Here is a 27,523-nt window from a genome sequence, read left to right on the forward strand (position 1 = left end):
CCCCCAAATTTGCTATTGGCTAACAGTGAGGTGGCTAGATGAGGTGGTAAAATGCTGTGGGTAAAATAAAGGAAAGGTCCTAACAAAAACAGATGGTTCCAACAAATGTATGACACTTGGATAATGCCAAGCACTTCATTTTCAAAAATTACCCAGGATTTTATGAAAGGAACTCGCACTTGTAAAGTTTAGATAAAATATTAAAGCATTTTCAAGCTTGTTGAGGTAAATCATTTTGCCACCCATTATACTTCCTTCTCCCCACTCCAGGCCTGGAGCACAGAATCTAGGCTGATACATAGAAACATAGAAAATAGGAGCAGGAGTAGGCCATTCGGCCCTTCGAGCCTGCTCTGCCATTCAATATGAATATGGCTGATCCTCTATCTCAGTGCCATATTCCCGCTCTCTCCCCATACCCCTTGATGCCTTTTGTGTCTAGAAATCTATCCAGCTCCTTCTTAAATATATTCAGTGACTTGGCCTCAACAGCCTTCTGTGGCAGAGAATTCCACAGGTTCACCGCCCTCTGAGTGAAGAAATTTCTCCTAATTCCAGTCCTAAATGTCCTACCCCGTATCCTGAGACTGTGACCCCTCGTTCTGGACCCCCCAGCCAGGGGAAACATCCTCCCTGCATCCAGTCTGTCTAACCCTGTCAGAATTTTTTTTAAAATTTGTTCATGGGATGTGGGCGTCGCTGGCGAGGCCAGCATTTATTGTCCATCCCTAATTGCCCTTGAGAAGGTGGTGGTGAGCCGCCTTCTTGAACCGCTGCAGTCCGTGTGGTGAAGGTTCTCCCACAGTGCTGTTAAGGAAGGGAGTTCCAGGATTTTGACCTAGCGACGATGAAGGAACGGCAATATATTTCCAAGTCGAGATAGTGTGTGACTTGGAGGGGAACGTGCAGGTGGTGTTGTTCCCATGTGCCTGCTGCTCTTGTCCTTCTAGGTGGTAGAGGTCACGGGTTTGGGAGGTGCTGTCGAAGAAGCCTTGGCAAGTTGCTGCAATGCATCCTGTGGATGATACACACTGCAGCCACTGTGCGCCAGTGGTGAAGGGAGTGAATGTTTAGGGTGGTGGATGGAATGCCAATCAAGCGGGCTGCTTTGTCTTGGATGGTGTCGAGCTTCTTGAGTGTTGTTGGAGCTGCACTCATCCAGGCAAGTGGAGAATATTCCATCACACTCCTGACTTGTGCCTTGTAGATGGTGGAAAAGCTTTGGGGAGTCAGGAAGTGAGTCACTCGCCGCAGAATACCCAGCCTCTGACCAGCTCTTGTAGCCACAGTATTTATATGGCTGGTCCAGTTAAGTTTCTGGTCAATGGTGACCCCCAGGATGTTGATGGTGGAGGTTTTGGCGATGGTAATGTCGCTGAATGTCAAAGGGAGGTGGTTAGACTCTCTCTTGTTGGAGATGGTCATTGCCTGGCACTTGTCTGGCGTGAATGTTACTTGCCATTCATGAGCCCAAGCCTGGATGTCCTGTGGGCTCGGACTGCTTCATTATTTGAGGGGTTGCAAATGGAACTGAACACTGTGAAACATCTGCAAACATCCCCATTTCTGACCTTATTATGGAGGGAAGGTCATTGATGAAGCAACTGAAGACGGTTGGGCCTAGAACACTGCCCTGAGGAACTCCTGCAGCAATGTCCTGGGGCTGAGATAATTGGCCTCCAACAACCACTACCATCTTCCTTTGTGCTAGGTTTGACTCCAGCCACTGGAGAGTTTTCCCCGGATTCCCATTGACTTCAATTTTACTCGGGGTCCTTGATGCCACACTAGGTCAAATGCTGCCTTGATGTCAAGGGCAGTCACTCTCACCTCACCTCTAGAATTCAGCTCTTTTGTCCATGTTTGGACCAAGGCTGTAATGAGCTCTGGAGCCGAGTGGTCCATGGCGGAATCCAAACTGAGCATCGGTGAGCAGATTATTGGTGAGTAAGTGCCTCTTGATAGCACTGTCGACGACACCTTCCATCACTTTGCTGATGATTGAGAGTAGACTGATGGGGCGGTAATTGGCCAGATTGGATTTATCCTGCGTTTTGTATGTTTATAATTTTATATGTTTCAATGAGATCTCCTCTCATTCTTCTTAACTCGAGTGAATACAAGCCGAGTCGACCCAATCTCTCCTCATACGACAGTCCTGCCATTTGAAGAATCAGTCTGGTGAACCTTCGCTGCACTCCCTCTATGGCAAGTATATACTTTCTTAGGTAAAGAGACCAAAACTGCACACAATACACCAGGTATGGTCTCGCCAAGGCCCTGTATAGCTGCAGTAAGACATCCTTGCTCCTGTACTCAAATCCTCTTGCAATGAAGGCCAACATACCATTTGATTTCCTAACTGCTTGCTGCACCTGCATGTTTGCTTTCAGTGACTGGTGTATAAGGACACCCCCAGGTCCCTTTGTACATCAACATTTCCCAATCTATTACCATTTAAATAATACTCTGCCTTTCTGTTTTTCCTTCCGAAGTGGATAACTTCACATTTATCCACATTATACTGCATCTGCCATGTATTTGTCCACTCACTCAACTTGTCTAAATCACCTTGAAGCCTCTTTGCATCCTCCTCACAACTCACGATCCCATCTAGTTTTGTGTTGTCAGCAAACTTGGAAATATTACATTTGGTTCCCTCATCCAAATCATTGATATATATTGTGAATAGCTGGGGACCCTACTACTGATGTTAGGCTAACCAGTCTGCAGTTCCCTCTTTTCTCTCTCCCTCCTTTTTTAAATAGTGGGGTTACATTTGCCACCCTCCAATCTGCAGGAACCGTTCCATAATCTATAGAATTTTGGAAAATGACAACTAATGCATCCACTATTTCCATGGCTACCTCTTTTAGTACTCTGGGATGCAGATTATCAGGCCCTGGGGATTTATCGGCTTTCAGTCATACTTCAGGGCAGTACTGAATGAGTCCTACATTGTCAGGAGGTGCTGTTTTTCATAGGCCCTGTCTCAGGTCTACTCTCCTCCAAATCTAGGAGCATCCACTGGAGCTCCCAATCTCCCCATCCTGACCACTTTGCTTGCTGCATGCAAAATAATAACTGGAAGCGTGACTCTTGTAAGAAAAAATGTTATAAATAAAAGTTTTGTAATGCAAAAAATCAGGCCTAAACAGCAACAAAAACATAATGCATCCATGAAAGTGCAGATAAAGCTATATAATAAGCAAAGACAATTGTATACTTTCCAACCAGGACTGAAAAATGTTACACACCTTTAAGGAGGCAACTCTTGAAGGCCAGGCCATCTAGACAGTTTTGCAGCTATTTTATAAACGTGAGGAATGCCATGGGAGAGAATGCCTCTCCCGATCACCATACATTTGCTTAACATTTTCAATTGTGAAATGGGAAGTGCAGAGCCCATGCTTGATTCTCCAAACCGACAGGAGCCAATCCTTTATCAGTACAACCAACCAAATAAAGAAAGCAAGAACTTACATTATATAGCATCTTTTATGTCCTCAGGATGCCCCAATGTGCTTCACATGCAATGCATAATTGTTAACTCCTGTAAATGTATGAAGTCTAGTATGGGCACAGGATTGAATGATTTGTCCTTTATTTGAAGGTGGGGGAGAAGGAGTTACGACAGTCTGACAAAGGTAGACTGTGTTAAACAGGTAAGAACACTTAAATGATAAGTTGAATTCCGATGCCCCTATAGCAGTCACTGAGGAGTCTTTAGAGTGTTGATCATCCTGATGCTCTCCTCCATATTGGTCTGACTCCAAAGCAGGTGGGGCCACATGCCCAGCAATTTCCACTTCCAGGCCTTTATTAAATGGCAAATTTATGAAGGGCACAGCAGGCTCCAAATATGGGGTGACACACATTATGAACCATAATGTAGGGCCGCTCTTGACCTACCAAGGCAGCAAAAGCTCTCCTTTCTCCTCTCCATACCTCTGCCTATGGTTTTCTCTATGACTAGTCTGTTGAGGTATGCGCTGTGTTGTAATTCCCCTCAGCTGCTATCTATCTTCTTCAAAGAGCTCCGGGAGGCCTAAGAATCAGAGGCAGACTGGCTTCCCCAAAAGGGCATGGGATTCTTCAGGATTCTCATGGAAAAAGGGTTGGTTTGCAGAGAGGCCCAAACATCATTGCAAACTGAACTGTATCAATTTAGGAGCAGAAACCCAGTAGAAATGGCTCTTGCACTAATTTGGAGGCTTGAAAATGCCATTATGTTATTCCACCACCTAAGATATGCCAAAAACACAATTAATTGAATTCGGAAAAATGGCCCAAATTTAAGTGCCAGGTGTTCTAAAATACATAATCGAAACAAGCCACAATGAGGTGACTCAAAAGATGCCGCAAATTAAAAATTGCCTCAACTTACAAAAACATCAATAAACTCCTTCAGTGACCTATCCACACAATTGTACTCTCTTAAAAGCATACAGTAGAATGTTTTAAGGATAAAAGAAATTAAATGTAAAGAGTCATTTAATGAAAAAGTCTGAGGCATCTTAAGCATAAAAAGAATATAAAATCTAGTCTCTAGAAATAAAATACATCTGTGCAATCCCAGGTCTGTCTTATAGAGTTTCAGGATTTACTGCTACCTTTTGCACAGTGACTTCCACTATACACAGTTGAGTAATGTCAGAGCTCTTACCTTGCCATTCATCTTTCAAAAGTCGACTGGTGTTTCTAATCAAAACTCTGACACTGTTACCAGTAATAGGTCCAACTCTTTTATTTATTCAAACAAAGAACTAGTTCTGTGATTAATGGTCATTATTAAGTCTTATAGTCGCTATATAAATATTTCACTTTACAATTTTATAACAGTTTAAACTACAGGAGGAGTTGCCCTCTAACTTATTATAATGAAGGCTAGACAAAAGCTAAGCTGGCTTCCGCTGAAGGCTGTGTTTGTATTGGGCTGCCCTCGAAAGCCACACTTTAAATTAGACAACCAGACATGTGTGTTGGAGTCTTCCAAGTAATACAAAATATGTCTGTGTTGAAGTGAAGCCAGACTCTTGATCTTTACATGTCAGAGTCTAACTAATAGTAGCAGTTTAACTTAAAACAACTTAAAGAGAAACTGATCTCTTATTTTGCTTACCCCTTTCAAAATTATTGGTCAGATTGCAATGAAAAAATAAGTTTAACTGAATTATACAAAAACTCAGTGTCGGTTTACATTTGAAGAATGACTATTGAATTCCTGTGAGATATGGCTAGAAACTGTTTAGGTGCAATGCATATATATTTGTATGACTAATGAATTTGCAACCATTAGGTATTTATTAAGTTCATCAACAATGAAGAGTTATAATCTTATTTCTCACCTCTAGAACATTTCAATACTTTTTGAATCACTGAGGCCTAATCATCCTTTGTAAACTTATTACGGAGGCACTTATTTTTGGATATGCAATAATGTTACAACCAAACAGAACATTACAATTTAGCAACAATCTGCAATTTTTTACAATAATGGATTACTGCTCATGTGCAAAACATTAATTAAGCCAATTATTAGACCGCACATCCTATTTACTTTTGCAAGTCTGCTACTGTTCAATTTTTAAAAACTATAAATGAAGAATAACCTGAATTAAGTTTTATCCCTGCTATAACATCGATCATTGCAATGCAATATGTCTTTTGCACAACATCTGAAGGTGAACAAGTGATGTCTGCTCTGTCAGAAGGATGAAAGGGAAAAGGGAGCATAGAATCATAGAACGGTTACAGCACAGGAGGCTATTCGGCCCATCAAGCCCAAGCATATATGAAAGAAATTTCATAGTTTGTATATAGAGGCATACATCAGATTTTAGAAAGACAAAAATTTAATCAACATTTATAGGAGCAAAAGTATTTTTTCCTTTATCATAGAATGGTTACAGCACAGAAGGCCGCCATTTGGCCCATCAAGCCTGTGCCGGCTCTTTGTAAGAGCAATCCAGTTCGTCCCATTCCCCCGCAAATTTTTTTCCCTTCAAGTATTTATCCAATTCTTTTTTGAAAGCCACGATTGAATCCGCATCCACCACCCTTTCAGGCAGCGCATTCCAGATCATAACTACTCGCTGCGTAAAAAAGTTTTTCCTCATGTCACTCTTGGTTCTTTTGCGAATCATCTTAAATCTGTGTCCTCTGGTTCTCTACCCTTCTGCCAATGGGAACAGTTTCTCTTTATTTACTTTATGTAAACCCTTCATGATTTTGAACACTTCTATCAAATCTCCTCTTAACCTTCTCTGCTCTAAGGAGAGCAACCCCAGCTTCTCCAGTCTATCCATGTAACTGAAGTCCCTCATTCCTGAAACCATTCTAGTAAATCTTTTCTGCACCCTCTCTCAGGCCATCACATCCCTCCTAAAGTGCAGAGCCCAGAATTGGACACAATGCTCCAGCTGAGGCCGGACCAGTGTTTTATGAAGCTTCAACATAGCTTCCTTGCTTTTGTACTCTATGCCTCTATTTATAAAGCCCAGGATCCCATATGCTTTTTTAACCGCTTTCTCAACCTATCCTGTCACCTTCAAAGACTTGTGCACATATACCCCCAGGTCTCTCTGTTCCTGTACCCACTTTAGAATTGTACCATTTAGTTTATATTGTCTCTCCTCATTCTTCCTGCCAAAATGTATCACATTGCACTTCACTGCGTTAAATTTCATGTGCCATGTGCCCGCCCATTCCACCAGCCTGTCTATGTCCCCTTGAGGTCTATTATTAGAATCATAGAAAGGTTACAGCATGGAAGGAGACCATTCAGCCCATCGAGTCCGCACTGGCTCTATGCAACAGCAATCCAGCTAGTCCCACTCCCCCACCCTATCCCCATAGCCCTGCAATTTTTTTCCTTTCAAGTACTTATCCCGTTCCCTTTTGAAGGCCATGATTGAATCTGCCTCCACCACCCCCTCAGGCAGTGCATTCCAGATCCTAACCACTCACTGTGTGAAAAGGTTTTTCCTCATGTCACCTTTGGTTCTTCTGCCAATCACCTTAAATCTATGTCCTCTGGTCCTTGACCCTTCCACCAATGGGAATAGTTTCTCTCTATCTACTCTGTCTAGACCCTTCATGATTTTGAATACCTCTATCAAATCTCCTGGCAACCGTCTCTGTTCCAAGGAGAACAACCCCAGCTTCTCCAGTCTATCCACGTAACTAAAGTCCCTCATCCCTCGAGTTATTCTCGTAAACCTCTTCTGCACCCTCTCTAAGGCCTTCACATCTTTCCTAAAGTGCGGAGCCCAGAACTGGACACAATACTCCAATTGTGGCCGAACCAGTCTTTTATAAAGGTTCATCATGACTTCCAAAATTTGTACTCTAAGCCTCTATTTATAAAGCCCGGGATCCCGTATGCTTTTTTAACCACGTGCCCTGCCACCTTCAACGATTTGTGCACATATAACCCCAGATCTCTCTGTTCCTGTACCCCTTTTAGAGTTGTGCCCTTTAGTTTATATTGCGTCTCCTTGTTCTTCCTACCGAAATGTATCACTTTGCATTTTTCTGCATTAAATTTCATCTGCCATGTCTCCGCCCATGCCACCAGCCTGTTTGTATCCTCTTGAGGTCTATCACTATCCTCCTCACTGTTTACTACCCTTCCAAGTTTTGTGTAATCTGCAAATTTTGAAATTATGCCCTGTACACCCGAGTCCAAGTCATTAATATATATATAAAAAAAGCAGTAGTCCCAGGATCAATCCCTGGGGAACATCGCTGTCCACCTCCCTCCAGTCCGAAAAACAACTGTTCAACACTACTCTCTGTTTCCTGTCCCTTAGCCAATTCCGTATCCATGTTGCTACTGCCCCCTTTATTCCATGGGCCGCAATCTTGATGATAAGCCTACCATGCGGCACTTTATCAAACACCTTTTGAAAATCCATATACACCACATCAACTGCATTGCCCTTATCTGCCCTCTCTGTTACCTCATCAAAAAACTCTAGGTTAGTTAAACACAATTTGCCTTCAACAAATCCGTGCTGGTTTTCCTTTATTAATCTACACTTGTCCAAGTGACTATTAATTCTCTCCCAGATTATTGTTTCTAAAAGTTTCCCCACTACTGAGGTTAAACTGACTGGCCTATAGTTGCTAGGTTTATCCTTACGCCCTTTTTTGAATAAGGGTGTAACATTTGCAATTCTCCAGTCCTCTGGCACCACTCCCCGTATCTACGGATGTTTGGAAGATTATGGCCAGTACCTCCGCAATTTCCACCCTTACTTCCTTCAGCAACCTATGATGCATCCCATCCAGACCGGGTGACTTATCTACTTTAAGTACAGCTAGCCTTTCAAGTACCTCTTCTTTATCAATTTTTAGCCATCCAGTATCTCAACTATATCTTCCTTACTGAGACTCTGGCAGCATCTTCTTCATTGGTAAAGACAGATGCAAAGTACTCATTTAGTACCTCGGCCATCCTCCTCACTGTTTACTACACTTCCAAGTTTTGTGTCATCTGCAAATTTTGAAATTGTGCCCTGCACACCCAAGTCCAAGTCATTAATATATATCAAAAAAAGCAGTGGTCCTGGGGAGCACCACTGTATACCTCCCTCCAGTCCAAAACACAACCGTTCACCACTACTATCTGTTTCCTGTCACTTAGTCAATTTCGTATCCATTCTGTCACTGCTGACAAGCCTATTATGTGGCACTTTATCAAACGCCTTTTGAAAGTCCATATACACAATAACAACCGCATTGCTCTCATCAACTCTCTCTGTTACCTGATCAAAAAATTCAATCAAGTTAGAGGAGGTAGTTGAGATACTGGATGGGCTAAAAATTGATAAAAAGGAGGTACTAGAAAGGCTGACTGTACTTAAAGTAGATAAGTCACCCGGTTCAGATGGGATGCATCCTAGGTTGCTGAGGGAAGTAAGGGTGGAAACTGCAGAGATGCTGGCCGTAATCTTCCAATCCTCCTTAGATATGGGGGTGGTGCCAGAGGACTGGAGGATTGCAAATGTTACACCCTTGTTCAAAAAAGGGTGTAAGGATAAACCCGGCAACTACAGGCCAGTCAGTTTAACCTTGGTGGTGGGGAAGCTTTTAGAAACGATAATCTGGGCAAAATTAATAGTCACTTGGATAAGTGTAGATTAATAAAGGAAAGCCAGCACAGATTTGTTAAAGGCAGCATCTTCTTCATTGGTAAAGACAGATGCAAAGTACTCATTTAGTACCTCGGCCATCCCCTCTGGCTCCATGAGTAGATCTCCTTTTTGGTCCCTCATCGGCCCCACCCCTCCTCTTACTATCAGTTTGCCATTTTCATGCCTGTAGAAGACTTTTGGATTCCCTCTTATGTTGGCCGCCAGTCTATTCTCATACTCTCTCTTTGCCCCTCTTATTCCCTTTCTCACTTCTGCTCTATACTTTCTATATTCAGCCTGGTTCTCACTTGTGTTATCAACCTGACATCTGTCATACACCCCCTTTTTCTGTTTCATCTTACTCACTATCTTTTTCGTCTTCCATGGAGCTCTGGCTTTGGTTGCCCTACCTTTCCACCTCATGGGAATGTACCTAGACTGTACCCGAACCATCTCCTCTTTAAAGGCCGTCCATTGTTTCATTACAGTTTTGCCTGCCAATCTTTGATTCCAATTTACCCGGCCAGATCCGTTCTCAACCCACTGAAATTGGCCCTCCTCTAATTAAGTATTTTTACTCTAGATTGCTCCTTATCCTTTTGCATAACTTATCTAAACCTTATGATACTATGATGACTGTTCGCTAAATGTTCCCCCACTGACACTTGCTCCACTTGACCCACTTCATTTCTCAGAACTAGATCCAGTAATGCCTCCTTCCTCATTGGGCCGGAAGCATACTGATCAAGAAAGTTCTCCTGAACACACTTCAAAAATTCCCTCCCCTCTTTGCCTTTTACACTATTACTATCCCAGACTATATTAGGATAGTTGAAGTCCCCCGTTATCAACACTCTATTGTTCGTGCACCTCTTTATAATTTCCCTGCAAATTTGCTCTTCTATATCCTTCCCACTAGTTGGTGGCCTATAGTATACACCCAGTAGTGTAAAGGCACTTCTATTGTTTCTTAACTCTAAACAAATAGATTCTGTCCTTGACCCCTCAAGGACATCCTCTCTCTAGCACTGCAATATTCTCCTTAATCAATACTGCCACCTCCCCCTCGCTTCCTTTTTTTTCCTTCCCTATCTTTCCTGAACACCTTGTATCCAGGAATATTTAATACCAAATCTTGCCCTTTTTTGAGGCAGGTCTCCATCATCACCACTACTTCATATTCACTTGTGGCTATTTGCACCTGCAGCTCACCAACCTTATTTACCATGCTTTGTGCGTTTACACACATGCACTCTAAACCTATCTTAGACCTTCTCGTATTCTCTCAGTCTGATTCCACCTAATACTGTACTAGTTCTTACTCTAGTGCTATCTGTCTCTCCCAATCCTTTGTGCACCTTGTTTCTCCTTTCTAATGCTTCATCCTGGTGCCCATCCCCCTGTCAAATTAGTTTAAAGCCTCCCCCCACAGCACTAGTAAACCTCCTCGCGAGGACATTGGTCCCAGCTCTGTTATCCAAAAGCAGTTTGGAGAGTGCTTGTATCCTGGAGTTCATTTTTATTAGCCGTTGCAGTCGGTTGTTGCTCTCTCCGCGGGAATATTTAAATGATAATTCTTCCTCCAAACTTGAATCCAGACTCCTCCTGCTGATTTTACATCTCCTCTCCTGCCTTCCCTGGTGAGTTGTCCATTTTAAGTTAGTAGTGGAAGGAGGAATTGAAATTTGGAGGGAGAGGTGCCACTTAAACATCACAACACTTTTGCTCTGCACCACTCTAAAGCAAGATTGTAGAATGTATCAACAAGAGCGTGCATACTATTAAATGGAGAGAGAATCAAACAAATGTGCAGATTTCGCTATTTGTGATCCTGGGTTACAGAGTACATGTGTTAGGAAGAGATTAAAAACTATACCAGGAAAAGGTTGATCAAGTTTTGGAAGGATAGAAGCATATATTGTGGAATAAAGAGACTGCTGGAAATGGCGATAGATTGGTCTCTACGGATATAAGGTAAGGACACCAAGACACAAGCACACAGAAATGTTGCAATCTTGTGAGAGGTGGAGATGCAGAAAAACTGATGGATGCTCACAGATAAAAAAAAGAAACTCCAATTCTCGGACATATAGCTTACAGGGACGAAGACCACCGAGACAAGGCTATTATTAAAGGGAAAATAACAAGAGAGCAAGTGAGGAAAATACAGTTAGATGATATAAAGATAATGCTAATGGAATGCTGGCCTTTATATCTCGAGGACTAGAGTACCAGGGGCAGAAGTTATGCTGCAGCTATACAAAACCCTGGTTAGACCGCACCGGGAGTACTGTGAGCAGTTCTGGGCACCGCACCTTCGGAAGGACATATTGGCCTTGGAGGGAGTGCAGCGTAGGTTTACTAGAATGATACCCGGACTTCAAGGGTTAAGTTACAAGGAGAGATTACACAAATTGGGGTTGTATTCTCTGGAGTTTCGAAGGTTAAGGGGTGATCTGATCGAAGTTTATAAGATATTAAGGGGAACAGATAGGGTGGATAGAGAGAAACTGGTTGGGGATTTTAGGAGTAGGGGCACAGTCTAAAAATTAGAGCCAGACCTTTCAGGAGCGAGATTAGAAAACATTTCTACACACAAAGGGTGGTAGAAGTTTGGAACTCTCTTCCGCAAACGGCAATTGATACTAGCTCAATTGCTAAATTTAAATCTGAGATAGATAGCTTTGTGGAAACCAAAGGTATTAAAGGATATGGGCCAAAGGCGGGTATATGGAGTTAGATCACAGATCAGCCATGATCTTATCAAATGGCGGAGCAGGCACGAGGGGCTGAATGGCCTACTCCTGTTCCTATGTTCCTAAAGAACAGGAGAGGAATGCTAATCAGACTGGCAGTAGAAGTAGAAAATGACAGGCAACACTGGTATAGGATCTTGTATATAGCCATTGAACCTTAGATATGAGAGCCACACTTGGGAGAGTCCCCTCTACATGCGTATATGAAATGCTCAGAATATAACCCTACAAGAGACAGTGAAATATAAAGGCTATTATATGGTTCCATCATCATCAATAATCTTGTATCTCTGATTTATTCACACAGAAAATCCATCTACAAGGCTGGCTTTTGAGATGCAATAGTTATAGCCTCAAACAATGACTAAAGTGACTTTTATACCACCCATAAGTGCCAACCAAGCAACATAACCAGCAACACAAATGCAGGTGATTCATTAATGAAAGGACCTTTGGAATTTAGTCGTAGCAATTTCAATGCCTCGATCTTTCCTTGGGACGAGAGAGGAGGCATTTCTCCTTATTTTGGCTTTGACAACAAAATGTTTTTGAATTCCCTGTTTTCATTATTTCTGTAAGGAATCTTACAACACCAGGTTATAGTCCAACAGTTTTATTTGAAAATCACAAGCTTTCGGAGGCTTTCTCCTTCGTCACCTGACGAAGGAGAAAGCCTCCGAAAGCTTGTGATTTTCAAATAAAACTGTTGGACTATAACCTGGTGTTGTAAGATTCCTTACATTTGTACACCCCAGTCCATCACCGGCATCTCCACATCATGGCTTCATTATTTCTGTGCGTTTCTTCACCTTTAGGGATGAGCAGAATCAATATTATGCATCAGTGTCGTCAAGTTCAAAGTAAACCAAATTAGGCCATTTCACAACTACTTGAAGATACCTAAAGTTTGGAACATTTTGGTTGGGACTACTTTACACAAAATGTTGACATCTCACATGCTCAAGGGCAAAATGGGTACCATGCCACATTTTCACATGAATCCTTGCACATCAATGGACTTGAAAAATACTGTTTGTAAGGTTTTTCTAGGGGGAAAGGGGCATTTACATTTCTGACCAATTCAAGTTGCAGCTGCTTCAATGTTCATTGGTGCTCTGTTGGTTGATTTGACAAAAATGAAGCTAGAGGAAGCCTTCCTGGATGGTCAGCAACAAACCTCAATGTAAAGATTAATATTCAGGGACTTTGTACAGTCCAGTTTGCATTGCAGTTCAGTATGCAACTGTTCTATCTTCTGAGGAGTGATAATTAAGCCTGTAACTGCTGTAAATCTAAAGTGTGTTATTGCTTCTGTTCACTTAACTATTTATGGTGAATTTTATTTTTTGAGGAAAAACAGGCAAGTCTGATTTCTGGCATTGTGGTATCTGCATCGAATCCTAGCTGTTGGAAAGGGAAATAGGTATCCGAAACCCATAGTAGTATAAGCTATGGATGCAGGAGTATTTATCTGTGTGCTATTTATTATCTTCTGATGCTTCTGCATGCATAAGCAAAGATTACAGTTTGGATAAATTGCATTATACAAGTGCAAGGGTGAGTTCAATGTGCTCTGTAATCTCTATTATCTCATTATACAAGTAGAGGAGTAAAGTGTACTCTATATTCTAAGTAATCACACTACAAAGATTACTGTATCAAATTGACCTAAATATTTTTGCAGTCCTCTTTAATAATGGCTCAACACAGAAAACAAGTAGCCTCACTCGTGTGCATAGTAACGATTAAACCTCCAAAGAAAACAGATGCATATCTTCACATCAGCTGACAACTGGCAGTCAAAAATATAACCACCACCCCATTGCTCGCGCGCCCCCCACACCGCCCCCCACAACATCCCACCTCGGATCATTAGGAGGTTGGATGCATAACAACCATAAAATCACCAAAATTGAGGGAAATGTCATTAAAGCACTAAAACAGTGTTGCCACTTGATGTGGTACATGATTTACCTGCCCAGTTACAGAAGAGTGAGAATAGAAAACTTGCAATTAATGCACTAATTTAATTCACAGTTACAACATTCTTTTTACAAAATACTAACATCCCCTTTGCACCAGTGAATCAAACACAATTTGTGCCATTTCTCTCAGAAATTTTCCAGTATTATTAGCACTAACAAAATTCTGTATATAATCTTATAGAATGTTGCCTAAGCTGTAAATGTGAATTGAATGTCTTAGAATTTTGGACATCTTACAGAATTTCATGATACAGTCAATCCTGTTTTATTGCCTACTTTGAAGCAGCACATTCCAGCTAAATCCAGATTGCTTTTATATAGTAAATAGTTATGTTCTGTATTCTATATAATGTGATACATGCCAATATTCTTCAAATTTTTTACAATCTACATTTTTTTTCTACTGGGACTGATGTTACTTGCCATGCATTTGCTATAACCTGTCTTGATGGGCAATCACTTATTGTGCAACTGTGAACCCTACAAAAGAATTATCAGCAGTTTTCTCTGAAACCGCATTGAGTTTTCCAGACTAAATGTAAATTGCAATCAGATATACTGCACACCAGATACAAACCAGAAATGCATGTCTGGTACTGTATGGTTCTCATTGTTAACTCCTGTAAATGTATGATGTAAATTGGATAAGTCGTGTGCCTACTTGCCCGCTCTTAGAGAAGCCAACATTTTAGAGCAACGCAAACTATGCTGGTGACAGATAAGCCAGTATCTAGTATTTCAAATGTTTCCGGTCTCCAGGAATTTCCCCAGGGGTTCTCCTGATCAGCCCCCGTAACTTTGGAGTGTATCTGGGGTTTCTGTGCCATCTTCAAAGTATTAAGTAGATAAAGACAGGCTCTACCTGCAAACTCTTCAGTTCTTGCTAAAGTAAGACTGTTCAGTCTGAAGAACTGCCGGATGCCTGTTTGGCTTAGGCATTCCGCATGCAACTCCCTTCATGAAGAATATGAATCAAAGCAATGTCCTGTTATTAAGGAGTATGAGGAGATTTAATAGTGCCAGTAGTCAGGAATTTTAATTTCAAGAGTCTGTTCTATCTACTGGAGAAGAGCTGGAGAGAACGCTAATAAATGCACATTTATAGTTATGTTCCCCAGTATTAATCTAATTTGCTGTATTTTATAACTGTACTGATTTTATAACTTAATTTGATTAGCCATTTTAGCCTGCTAAATCTCTAGTTTGTGTATATTATTTTTCAACATGCCAAAGTACTTTAACGAAGTTCCAGCCTGCTTCAGGTGGGCGCCTGTGCTGCCCCTGTAAAGGCCCCAAGCAAAATGGTGGCAGGTGAGATCGGAGCAGGAATAAGGCGGTAAGCACAGCACAGTTATTTTTAGGCAACCACTGCCCATTCTTGCTGGGCAGAGCGTGTTAAAATCAGGCCTTGTGTTTCTGATGAATTTTAAAAAGTATTCATCTTATTTTCCTGTCATTTATGACACAGACTTGGTTAGTACATTGGCAGCTTTACAACACAGTATTCACCCTCAGCCATCAACCAACCTACATGAGACATGCTTAAAGACTTTGGTTGGTGGAAATGTTATTTATCTTTGTTCATTATAATACAATTTTCTAAATATTGTTAAAAGAAGACATTTCTAACCTTTCCAAGTACACTAGCTTACAGTTTGAAGTAAGGAATCAGCAGGAATTAACATGCTAGGATACCTACTATTTACATTTTTTAAATGCCGTGCTTTATTATCTCCATGCATCAGCTGACATCAAATATAAGCAAATGAAAATATAGTATGTCTGGTATGCTTATCAATAGCAATACCCTTCTGGTGCCAGATGTTGTCATTTGTGCCATTTTAAAATTCTTCTATGCAAGAACAAACTTTTACAAGAGAGTAGCTATTACTTCATTTTCAACATTTGAGTGAAACTCATTTTCTTGTCAAGAAGATCCTACATTCACCTCAAAGATTTTTATTAGCACATTCAATAGTGACCAACCAGGTGATAACATCTTGTACTGGCTTTTATACATATTCTTACCTTTCCATCAAATCTGGCTGTTCCCCCTATGGGAATCCGAACATTTCTTGGTGGCAGTGTGAACGCTGGTGCTTCAGGAGCAAAAGTGCCAGCCTGAGGTCTTTCCAAAGTTAGTGTTGTTTTGGAAATACGAGTGGTAGTTTGAGCAATCTTAACATCTCCCATGGTTAATTATCCAATCTGATGATGAGAGGGAAACATTTAGTTAATATTTAATATATAAACAAACAATCTGAAAAATGTACAAGAACACATATCAGCAAACTGCCAAATAGATAATGAGCATTGAGGAATCAGCTAATCTGACATGGACTTCATCTATGCCACAAAAAAAATCACAACAGGGGGTAGCCTATTCACAATAGGAGGGGGAGAGGGTAGCCCGTATAATAAAGGATGACATAAAGACAGTAGTGAGAAAGGATCTTGACTCAGAAGATCAGGAAGTAGAGTCAGTATGGGTGGAGCTTAGAAATAACATGGGGCAAAAACACTGGTGGGAGTAGTTTATAGGCCACGCTAACAGTAGCTATACTATTGGACAGAGAATTAATCAAGAAATAAGAGGAGCTTGTAACAAAGGTAATGCAATAATCCTGGGGGACTTTAATCTATATATAGACAGGACAAATCAAATTGGCAAAAGTAGTTTGGAGGACGAGTTCATGGAATGCATTTGAGGCAGTTTTCTAGAACAATACATTGTGGAGCCAACCAAGGGACAGGCCATTTTAGATATTGTCTTGTGTAATGAGACTGGGTTAATCAGTGATCTCATAGTAAGGGATCCACTGGGGTAGAGTGATCATAATATGATAGAATTTCATATTGATTTCGAGAGTGACGTACTTAAGTCCAAAACTAGAGTCTCAAACTTGAACAAAGCCAATTACATAGGTACGAGGGGTGAGTTGGCTAAAGTAGATAGGGAAATTAGATTAAAGATATGATGGTAGATAAGCAATGGCGAACATTTAAAGAAATAATTCATAATTCTCAATGAGTATACATTCCACTGAGGAATAAAAACCCCAAGGGAAAAGTGATTCAACCGTGGCTAACTAAAGAAGTTATGGATAGAATTAGATTAAAAGAAGAGGCCTAAAATGTTTCCAAGAAGAGTAGTAAGCCTGAGGATTGGGAAAATTTTAGAAACCACTAAAAGATGACCAAAAAATTGATAAAGAGGGAAAAAATAGAATGAGAGTAAACTAGCAAGAAATATAAAAACAGATTTTAAGTAGCGAAAGTAAACATAGGTCCCTTAGAGGCTGAGACAGGAGAAATTATAATGGGGAATAAGAAAATGGCAGAGACATTAAACAAATATTTTGTATCTATTATCACAGTAGAAGACACAAAAAAAATACCAGAAATAGCAGGGAACCAAGGGTCTAATAGGATTGAGGAACTTAAAGTAGTTAATATTAGTAGAGAAAAAGGGAAATCGTGTTTGTCAAATTTATTAGAGTTTTTTGAGGATGTAACTTGCAGGGTAGATAAAGGGGAACCAGTGGATGTAGTATATTTAGATTTTCAAAAGGCATTCAATAAGGTGCCACACAAAAGGTTGTTGCACAAGGTAAGGGCTCATGGGGTTGGAAGTAATATATTAGCATGGATAGAGGATTGATTAACAGACAGAAAACAGAGAGTAGGAATGAACGGGTCATTTTCAGGTTGTCATGCTGTAACTAGTGGGGTGCTGCAAGGATCAGTGCTTAGGCCTCAGCTATTTACAATCAATATTAATGACTTAGGTGAAGAGACCGAGTGTAATGTATCCAAGTTTGCTGACAATACAAAGCTAGATGGGAAAATAAGCTGTGAGGAGAAATTGTGAGATTGTTCACTTTGGAAGGAAGAATAGAAAAACAGAATATTTTTTAAATGGTGAGAAACTATTGAATGTTGGTATTCAGAGGGATTTGGGTGTCTTTGTACACGAAACACAGAAAGTTAACATGCAGGTACAGCAAGCAATTAGGACGGCAAATCATATGTTGGCCTTTATTGCAAGGAGGTTGGGGTACAAGAGCAAAGAAGTTTATTGCAATTGCACAGGGCTTTGGTGAGACCACACCTGGAGTATTGTGTACAATTTTGGTCTCCTTACCTAAGGAAGGATATACTTGCCTTAGAGGCGGTGCAACGAAAGTTCACTAAATTGATTCCTGGGATGAGAAGATTGTCCTATGAGGAGAGTTTGAGTAGAATGGGCCTATACTCTCTGGAGTTTGGAAGAATGAGAGGTGATCTCATTGAAACATATAAAAGATTCTGAGGGGGCTTGACAGGGTGGATGCTAGAGGATGTTTCCCCTGGCTGGAGAGTCTAGAACTAGGGGACATAGTCTCAGGATAAGAGGTCGGACATTTAGGACTGAGATGAGGAGGCATTTCTTCACTCAGAGGGTTGTGAATCTTTGGAATTCTTTACCTCAGAGGGCTAATGGTGCTCAGTCGTTGAGTATATTCAAGAATGGGATCAATAGATTTTTGGACTCTAAGGGAATCAAGGGATATGGGGGATCGGGCAGGAAAGTGGAGTTGAGGTCGAAGATCAGCCATGATCTTAATGAATGGCGCAGCAGGCTCGAGGGGCCTTATGAACGACTCGTGTTCCTTTTTCTTATGTTCTTATGTTAATAGCAAAAGTCTAAATACTTATCCCTACTTGTTAGTAAATAACTTCTCCACCACCAAGACTGCCTACTTCCACCTCGATAGTTTCACTCGCCTCTGCCCCTGTGCTGCTGAAACCCTCATCAATATTTCTGATATCTCCAAACTCAACTTCCAATGCTCTCCTGGCCAGCCTCCCAACTTCCACACTCCATAAACTTGAGCTCATCTAAAACTCTGCTGCCCATATCCAAACTTGCACCAAGTCCCATTCACCCATCACCCCTGTGCTCGCTGACCTACACTGGCTCCCGGTCCCCAAACACATCTATTCTAAAATTCTCATCCTCATGTTCAAATCCCTCCATGGCCTCACCCCACCCTACCTCTGTAACCTCCTCCAGACCTACAACCCTCCGAGAATTTTGCATTCCTCCAATTCTGGCCTCTTGTGCATCCCCGATTTCCTTCGCCATACCATTGGTGGCCCTGCCTTCAGTTTTCCAGGTCCTAAGCTCTGGAATTCTCTCCCTAAACCTCTCTTCCGATCTTTCCCCCTTTCAGATTACCTTAAAACCTACCGTTTTAACCAAGCTTTTAGTCACCTAATGTCTCCTTCTTTGGATCGGAGTCAATTTTATTGTCTGATTGCGCTCCTGTGAGGTGCCTTGGGACATTTTACTACGTTAAAGGCGTTATATAAATGGAAATTGTTTTTGTTGTTGTTGTAATAGTAGTGATTGAAAACTTTGTACACTAGAGACAGAAACCTGCTGTCAGGAGAGTTTCCATCCATATTATATAAGGCAGGAATCCCTGCCGTTAGAGCTAGGAGCAGGGTTAAGGAAAAAGGGATTCTGGTAGGAGCAGGACTAGGGGAAAAGGGACCTATGCTGTGCTGAATTTTGCCAGTAAATGCTGACACACTGAATGGGCCGCCAAAAAGCTAATGTCAGCATGAAACGCAGATATGACAGAATGAATCATGTGGCATAACTGTGGGATTGTTCCATTCATTTGAAATGTTCTTCAATCCAATGTACAGGCTTATCTTCACTTCAATAATATCTGTATTCAATTTAAATGATGAGAAACTAATAAACTAGTACAAAAAATAACACAAGTATGAACATATTTCAAAACAGCAACAATCTGCAGTTCAACCAGTGATAGAAATTGAAAGAGTCAAGGATTGCCTGTTCTCATTATTTATGATACCATGAACTCCTCAATGCATTACTGCCTGGTAATGCATGGCAGCCCAATGGGTAATCCTTTACATACAGACTGAAAATCTGGATAATATTCTTCCCTTGTTTAGCAATTGACTCCTAAGGTGGTAGCCAGTGCCTCCATTCACAAAGTGATTTGTACATTGACAGAATGTCTTGAGAAACACTAACTAACCATTTTTAATTTGGATTCCAAGAACGTGACATCCTATGCTATTAAATCTGTTTTCCATAGTGCCAGAGCAGACTCATAGGCCCAGGATCTATAAATCTGCTGCCAGGCTACAGAAAACAAAGTCAAAATTCCATAACCATTCTGGTGCTCTTCTGCAATTCTAACGGAAAGATCACAAATTAGGCTGAGACCCAAATTTGCCAGGTCCCAATCTTCCTTGGCAGCTTCTCGAGGGCCTTGTTAGGGCACGGAGCCTTCACCCCTCCAAAACAAGACCAGCAGCATATGATGTGGCATGGTAGGGGGTGAAAGCTCTCTGGTCGGGTGTCCCCATGTTCCAGCCTGGCAGGACATTGACAGGCAGGGAGGAAGCAGATGTACTGGCTTGCCGATTGATGGAATTGAGGCCCACCTTGAGGTCTATATCTTTGATGCGACCTAGACCCTAAAGATTTTGTAATTTTAAACTTTTTCTCAAGCCCATGAAAGAGGATCATAGTGGCCCAAATGCACCATATTTCCGGGTGGTCTCAGCAACCCACCCATCTATCAGAACACACATCCAAAGCTGCATTTTGCTGCCTGTCTACCAAAGTGATTTCCTGAGATGTACTCCAGTAGCATGGGCGTCTGCCCAGTTTACCTAAATGAGGTGACTGTGACCCTGTAAACTTTGGCTGGGTCAGGGCCAGAGGTCATCAGCAGGCGGATTCCAGCATTTACCTAAGATCAAAGGCTCACTGGTTTTTTGACCCAACGAGTTTAACAATATGTGCAGCAGGAGCTGGCTCGTGGACACTGGGTTTCTGGAATGCAAATTAAGAGAGAACAATATAAAAGCTACTTTTGAAAAACATTTTTTTCCATTCAGGTATGGAACAAACCACATCAAGGTCACACTCTTTTTTTGCAAATTACTCAAGCAAATTTAGGTTAGGTTCAAAACCCAACCACTTTCTTTGAGTTTAGAGGGTTTCTGGAATTTCTGCTTCAATCAATACAGAGAATGCAACAACTTTAGATTGAGCTGAACATCTCCTGTAACCGAACTCAAACTTGGCCCCGAAAATGAATAATGAAATTATGTTGAGACAAATTACTCTAAGGGGTTGCATTGTATCATTATCTTTACAGAATTTAGGATATTTAGTGCAAATCTGTGCTATAAATCACTATTTGATAGCCAATCAAATAACACATTAAAGTGCACAGTATAGCAGGAATCTTTTATCTATTATCATTTCAAGTGTAATTTTGGGGTTGCCATATTTTGTTGATTTACTTGGAGGTTATTTCATTCTTAAGTTTATGGAGATTTCTAGGCAATGGATCAGTTATCATGTGCTGCAAATCCCACTTATGCCTTTCCTGATGAGCTTTGCTGACTTGTTAATTAGAGGAATTATTCCTGATCAGGAACACATAAATCAAGAACTAGATCCCTATTGTGCACTAACTATGACTTATGAAATAAGATGGTCCAATCATCACCTAAAACTGCAAAGCCTTCGTACAATTGTGGTAATTAATTCTAGAAAGCCCATAGACCTCAACCTTGCTATTTTCTGCAGAATGTCTAAAATGTTGTTATTCACCGTGATGTTGCCAATGTTTCGAAAAATACAGTGCTGTGAGTGATGAAAAAGCAATATAAAAGCCATGTTTGAGTGAGCAAAACTGTGAAAGCTTTCAAACTCTGAAACTGAAGAATCGGTAATCAGAAGTAATCGGAGGCCTAGAAAATACATGGACAGTGTATCTCCATGTAGGTGCTGAGATGTATCCGCCCTAACCTCTGCCGCTGACCCCACCTAAGTTTATGTGGTCCAGGGGAGGTCCCACAATTCAAATAGTAACGGCAGGCTGCTGCTCATTGAGGGCACCCCTGCACCCCTCCATTGCCCCCCCGCCCCAACCAAAGATGTTGGAAAGTTCTGAGTAAGTGCACAGGGTTGGGGAGTGCTGAGTTCCCATGGAGCAGATCTTGAAAGAACCTGCAAATTAATTACCATTAGGTACTAACATGTACCAAAGGCTCTGCACCATGTCCCTCAAGCACTTAAACAATATTGTTTGGCAAAGAATTTGTGAATTCCTCCAAATAAGGAGTATGCATTACCTGATGGCAAAACCTTATGAATTTGTCAATAGGGGAAATCCAGAGAAACATTCTCCACCAAACCCAGGAGACAAAGTCCCTCAACTCCCAGGTAGGCCCCATAACTGCCAGTTGTTATGAGGAAGTAGGCTCCCTATGTGGGAATTCCAATGTTTGGAGTCCCTGGCTCCACCCCCTTATGTCGATGATCTTGTAAGGAGCGAGCAGAAGCTCCCACAAGGCCACCCAGGAATCTTAGGTGCAGGCTTGGGACCTGACGTCACTAGATCCTGGCCTACTCTCTAGCCGTTCCTGCAGAACGGCCACAGACTTTTGGGTTCAGCAAGTTTAAACTTCAACAGTACTTCATACAAATCTTTAAAAGTCAAGAGGGGAAAAAAGAACAAACAGAGACAGGTGAAATGAATGAAGTATCGTTTTGTGACTTACCTGAGAGGGCGTTTCGATGAAGTGTCTAATTAAGGGGTTCAGCTGACATTTATGCCAGTAGCTCTTGGTCTGGCAATGCTGCAATTTTAAAATTCTCATCCTTGTTTTCAAATCCCTCCATGATCTCGCCCCTCCCTATCTCTGTAACCTCCTCCAGGCGTACAACCCTCCGAGATCTCTGCGCTCCTCCAATTCTTGCCTCTTGCGCATCCATGATTTAATTGCTCCACCATTGGCGGCCGTCTAGGCCCTAAGCTCTGAAATTCCGTCCCTAAACCTCTCTAGCTCTCTCTCCTTCTTTAAGATGCTCCTTAAAACCTACCTCTTTGACCTGTCCTAATATCTCCTTATGTGGCTCGGTGTCAAATTCTGTTTGATAACGCTCCTGTGAATCGCTGTGGGACAGTTTATTATGTTAAAGGTGCTATATAAATGCAAGTTATTGTTGTAGTTTACAGCAATCATTTGGATCTTGAAACTACAGCCTTGAAATTGCTCCTTAATTTTATTTTAAACAAATGATTTCAAATTTTGTATCATCATTTTTCATTTCAACTTGTTACAATAAAACATTTACAATACATGTGCATCATTTTTGAGACAGTTACAGAAAACACATTTGCTGAGCTAGCTTGATTAAGTCAATGACATCCAGATAAGTACAGCAACCAGGCCATAATAGCCATATAGCAGCAGCAATGTGCTCAATGTCCAACCGGCAGTGCATAGCTGCATCATGCATTGAATGCCTGGGCCTAGGATTTTATTACTTTATCCCCGGATAGTTGCTAGCAGACTAAGCCTATCCTGTGGAGTCCTGGCTCATGTCCCCTTTGAAACACTCAGGCCTGATATCTGAACAGAAATACAACGAGGCACATGCAGTTACCAGGGACATGGTGAAGCAGACAACTGGGATGCTGAAACAAGGCTTCGGATACCTCAACCCACCAGGAAAAGTCTTGTTGTGCAACCTACCCAAAGATATTCCAGGGGGTAATATATTAGCTTTGGGGGTAATGTATTAGCATAGATAGAGGATTGATTAACAGACAGAAAACAGAAAGTAGGGATAAACGGGTCATTTTCAGGTTGGCAGGCTGTAACTAGTGGGGTGCTGCAAGGATCGGTGCTTGGGCCTCAGCTACTTACAATTATAGTAATGACTTAGATGAAGGGACTAAGTGTAATGTATCCAAGTTTGCTGACAATACAAAGCTAGGTGGGAAAGTAAGCTGTGAGGAGGGCACAAAGAGTCTGCAAAGGGATATAGACAGATTAAAGTGAGTGGGCAAATAAGATCCTGAGAGGGCTTGACAGGGTAGATGCTGAGATGTTGTTTCCTCTGACTGGAGAGTCTAGAACTAGGGGGCATAGTCTCAGGATAAGGGGTCGGCCATTTATGACTGAGATGAGGAGGAATTTCTTCACTCAGAGGGTTGTGAATCTTTGGAATTCTCTACCCCAGAGGGCTGTGGATACTGAGTCGTTCAGTATATTCAAGGCGGAGATAGATAGATTTTTGGACTCCAGAGGAATCAAGTTATATGTGGATTGGGTGGGAAAGTGGAGTTAAGGTTGAAGATCAGCCATGATCTTCAACCTGAACTCCAGGCTCGACGGGCAGTATGGCCTACTCCTGCTCCTATTTCTTATGTTCTTAGTCTGACAATCAGGCATTGTGTGTAATAGGCAGCTGATCCACTATCTGCACAATGCAATGATGGACACCTTCACTTAAATGACTGCACCATTCAATGTATAGCAGCCATCTTGTGTGCAGTATCCTGACAAAGGATAGGATCATTGCCATTGCGCTCAACCTTACTTCAAGCCTGATGAACATTGCTGCATTGCTGCCCAAGTATAAGATTTTGCCATATCCCATATAAAGTCTCATGATACAACAGTGCATTTGTTAAGCTAAATTTTCTTTACCTTGACAGTATATGTTCAATGCGTTTTACCACAGTGCTTCCTCTCTGCAACGGTGTATGGTGTGGGAGCAGCAATTCTTGTATTCCTGGCATGGATACAAAGGTTTTACTTAAGTGCGTACAACTTTTGTTATGTAGTTCCGGTCATATCTATAATCACTAACATCTCTATAACAGTGTAGAGGACATCCTGTGTCACGATTCTTATCAAATCAGGAGGTCTACATGACTTTTGACTGCTAATGTCCCAAGCTAACGTCTATCTGAACAAGCAGATAGGCATCTGTTTAACATCTCATCCAAAAGGCGACACCTCTGACAATGCAGCACTGCTCAGTACTACTTAAGGCCATAGAGGGGGTTAAATCTACAACCTGTTGACTCAGAGGCAAGAGTGATACCAACTGAGTCAAAATGACACCAAGCCAAAGAACTGAATGTTTTAACTGATAGAGGCTAGTGGCCAACAGCACTATCTTTATGTTAGTGACTTGGTCTTCTTACTTGAAGATAAAATATTATTTGTACACCCACCGTTCAGTTTAGTCAGCATTCAGACATATCTCACACAGTTCTTGAAATTGGTAGGCCTAAGGCACTGCTATGGGGATAGGATGCATTTCCTGGCCACCAGCAGACCCAGACCCAGTAATCTCATTTTAGTACCTGGTTCCAACCAGAATTAGTTCATTCAAAATGCAGAGGCCTAGGATTATTTTGTGATGCAACTAAAATGAATTGGTACACTATAAGCAACAAGCATAGAATTCAAATGAATGACATGAACTCATGCTAATAGTTTTACTATGAACTTTCAAAGTGTAAGGAAATGATGGTAGGGCTCATTTTTTCTCATTATGCACAAATTAAAATGGAACAATTGGTTTCAAGTACACTCACTTATTACTGGCAATTTAGAAAAATCAACAGTGTGCATTATCACAAAGAATTTTGGATTCTGAAGTGTAACTGTGTGCCAGGTCTAAAAACCTATGTCCATACTCCCACACCTGCATAAGTATGTATATATTTCCCTCTGTTCACTAATATTAGTTAAAAAGTCAGTGTGAACATGAAGTGGGATTCCCCACCTAATACTCATGTCGACTTTTTCACAAATATTAGTGAGTGGAGGAAAATACATCCTTTTAAAACTGGATTTCATCTTATACTCAGTTATATAGCTGTTGGTTATCGATAAAAGATAAGTAATGAAAGGAAACAGATAACTGTAACTTTAGCCATGACACTAAAAAACAGAAAGTGATGGAAAAAGACAATATGTTCTGATGTAATTGATATTGTTAGATTGGTAGATAATTGTTGTACGAAATATATCCAAACTGATATAATAATGGAACAAACTGTAATGCCAGAAATGAGGATGGAGATCATTTCTGGAAGGATACAAATACCTTACTTCATTTTATTATCAGATCACAAATCCTTCTATGGCCTTGCCCCTCCCTATCTATGTAACCTCCTCCAGCGCTACAATTTGTCCCAAACTCTTTGTTCTTCTGACTCCGTTCTCTTGTGCATCTCCCACCCCGCTTTGCCTCATTAGTGCCTGTGCTATCAGCCACCTAGGCCCCACACTTTGGAATTCCCTCCCTAAACCCCTTTGTCTCTTCACTTCCCTCTCCTCCATTAAGACTCTTCATAAAATCCACATCTCTGAACAACCTTTGGCCACCCCTCCTAATATTCCCCTGTTTGGCTCACCATCTGTTTTTTCAATACACCTCTGTGAAGTGCTTTTGGATGTTCTTACACATTAAATAGACAATATGAATTGTGGTGGTTGTTGTTCTTAGTTAGTTCTCCCAGTGTCCTAGCCAACTTCCGTCCCTCAATAAATATTAAAGTAATAGGTTAACTGGTCATTCACTCATTTGCTGTTTGTGGGACATTGCTATGGGCAAATTGGCCACTGTGTTTTTTCTACATAACAATGACTGAACTTCAAAAATAATCCATTGGCTGTGAAGCGGTTTTGGACATCCTGAGGAAGTGATAAGGTGTTATACAAATGCATGTATTTTCTTTTTTCTTTCTTTATTTACAGTTTAAGAGGAACACAAATAAGGTCAGAACAAGTATTAACGATAATAGTATTGGTGAATAGAGAAAAAGGGACACACACACACACACACACACATACACAGGCATCACATACAAAAGGAGAGAGAGAAGTTGGAAGCTACATGAGAGAGAATACCCATCTGATAACAAGCTTTTTCTTTTTTCAGGAGTTGAGAGGCTAGAAAAGATCCTTCAAGATATGGGGACGGTATTCAAGTCTGGTTTAGATGTGGGCCTTATTGGGAGTGAAGAATTGTTAAGGGAAAACATGTCTGGCACATAGGAAAAGACCAATCTTCTAGCAATGGAGAAGATGTGAGATTTCCATCTAAGGTAAATGTTGGTGGTAAATGTTTGTTAGATTTGTGAGAGATATGAAAACATTGTGTCTTTGAAGAACTGAACGAAACAAGGGTGTCGATTTTTAACTCCGGGCAGATTTCGGGCGGCCGGGAGGTGGGATGAGTTCACAACACACTTGCTGGAGGAAATTTGAGACACAGGCTATTCTAACTCCGCCATTCCTCTTCCCACCTGGGGCACTCCCCTAGCATGAAGGTGGGTGTGGGGAAGGGGATGCCGGGAAGGTCTCACAAGAGGGCAGAGGAGGAAGTCCGGAACATGGAAGGCTGCAATTTTCCTTGTGGGGCCTGGAGGATCAATCCTGGTCCTCCAGACCCCACAAAAGAACATAAAAAATTTACCTGTTTGGGCCTCGAACCAACAGGCCCCAACTCTCTTTAGCCTGGTGGGAAATCTGCTGTGATGTCGGGCCTAAGTTAAAATCACAGATGGTCGTCCAGAAGCCTATCTAGGCTAAAGAAGAACAGAACCACAGATTTAAAACTCTTTCTTTGGTGACTTATAATACAGTTTCAATTGCTATCACATTATCACTTTCAGCACTATTTTTAGACACTACTATTACGGTTACATACAATAGTTAGGGAGGAGATCACGGTAGTTTTGAAAAGGGAGGAAGACATCACCTGAGGAGAGGGAACCATTTACAA

The 27,523-nt window shown here is 41.3% G+C and overlaps 1 protein-coding gene across 6 annotated transcripts in view; it reads right to left on the reverse strand.

Annotated features, from left to right (window-relative positions):
• The window catches only part of mylka (myosin, light chain kinase a), a 316,681-nt gene that overhangs the window by 199,660 nt on the left and 89,498 nt on the right, over positions 1–27,523 (reverse strand). For 4 of the 6 annotated variants that reach the window (XM_067987458.1, XM_067987459.1, XM_067987457.1 and 1 more), the window contains exons 3-4: positions 24,427–24,511; positions 15,910–16,089 (exon numbers count right to left, since the gene is read on the reverse strand). In XM_067987458.1, coding sequence (XP_067843559.1) covers positions 15,910–16,074 — 165 coding nt within the window. In that variant the 5' untranslated portion in view covers positions 16,075–16,089; positions 24,427–24,511. Of the gene's footprint in view, positions 1–15,909; positions 16,090–20,583; positions 20,651–24,426; positions 24,512–27,523 lie in introns of those variants that run through there. The other 2 variants (XM_067987463.1, XM_067987462.1) reach the window with 2 other exon arrangements.

Source organism: Heptranchias perlo, chromosome 7 (genome assembly GCF_035084215.1).
Source record: "Heptranchias perlo isolate sHepPer1 chromosome 7, sHepPer1.hap1, whole genome shotgun sequence".
Classification (NCBI taxonomy): domain Eukaryota; kingdom Metazoa; phylum Chordata; class Chondrichthyes; order Hexanchiformes; family Hexanchidae; genus Heptranchias; species Heptranchias perlo.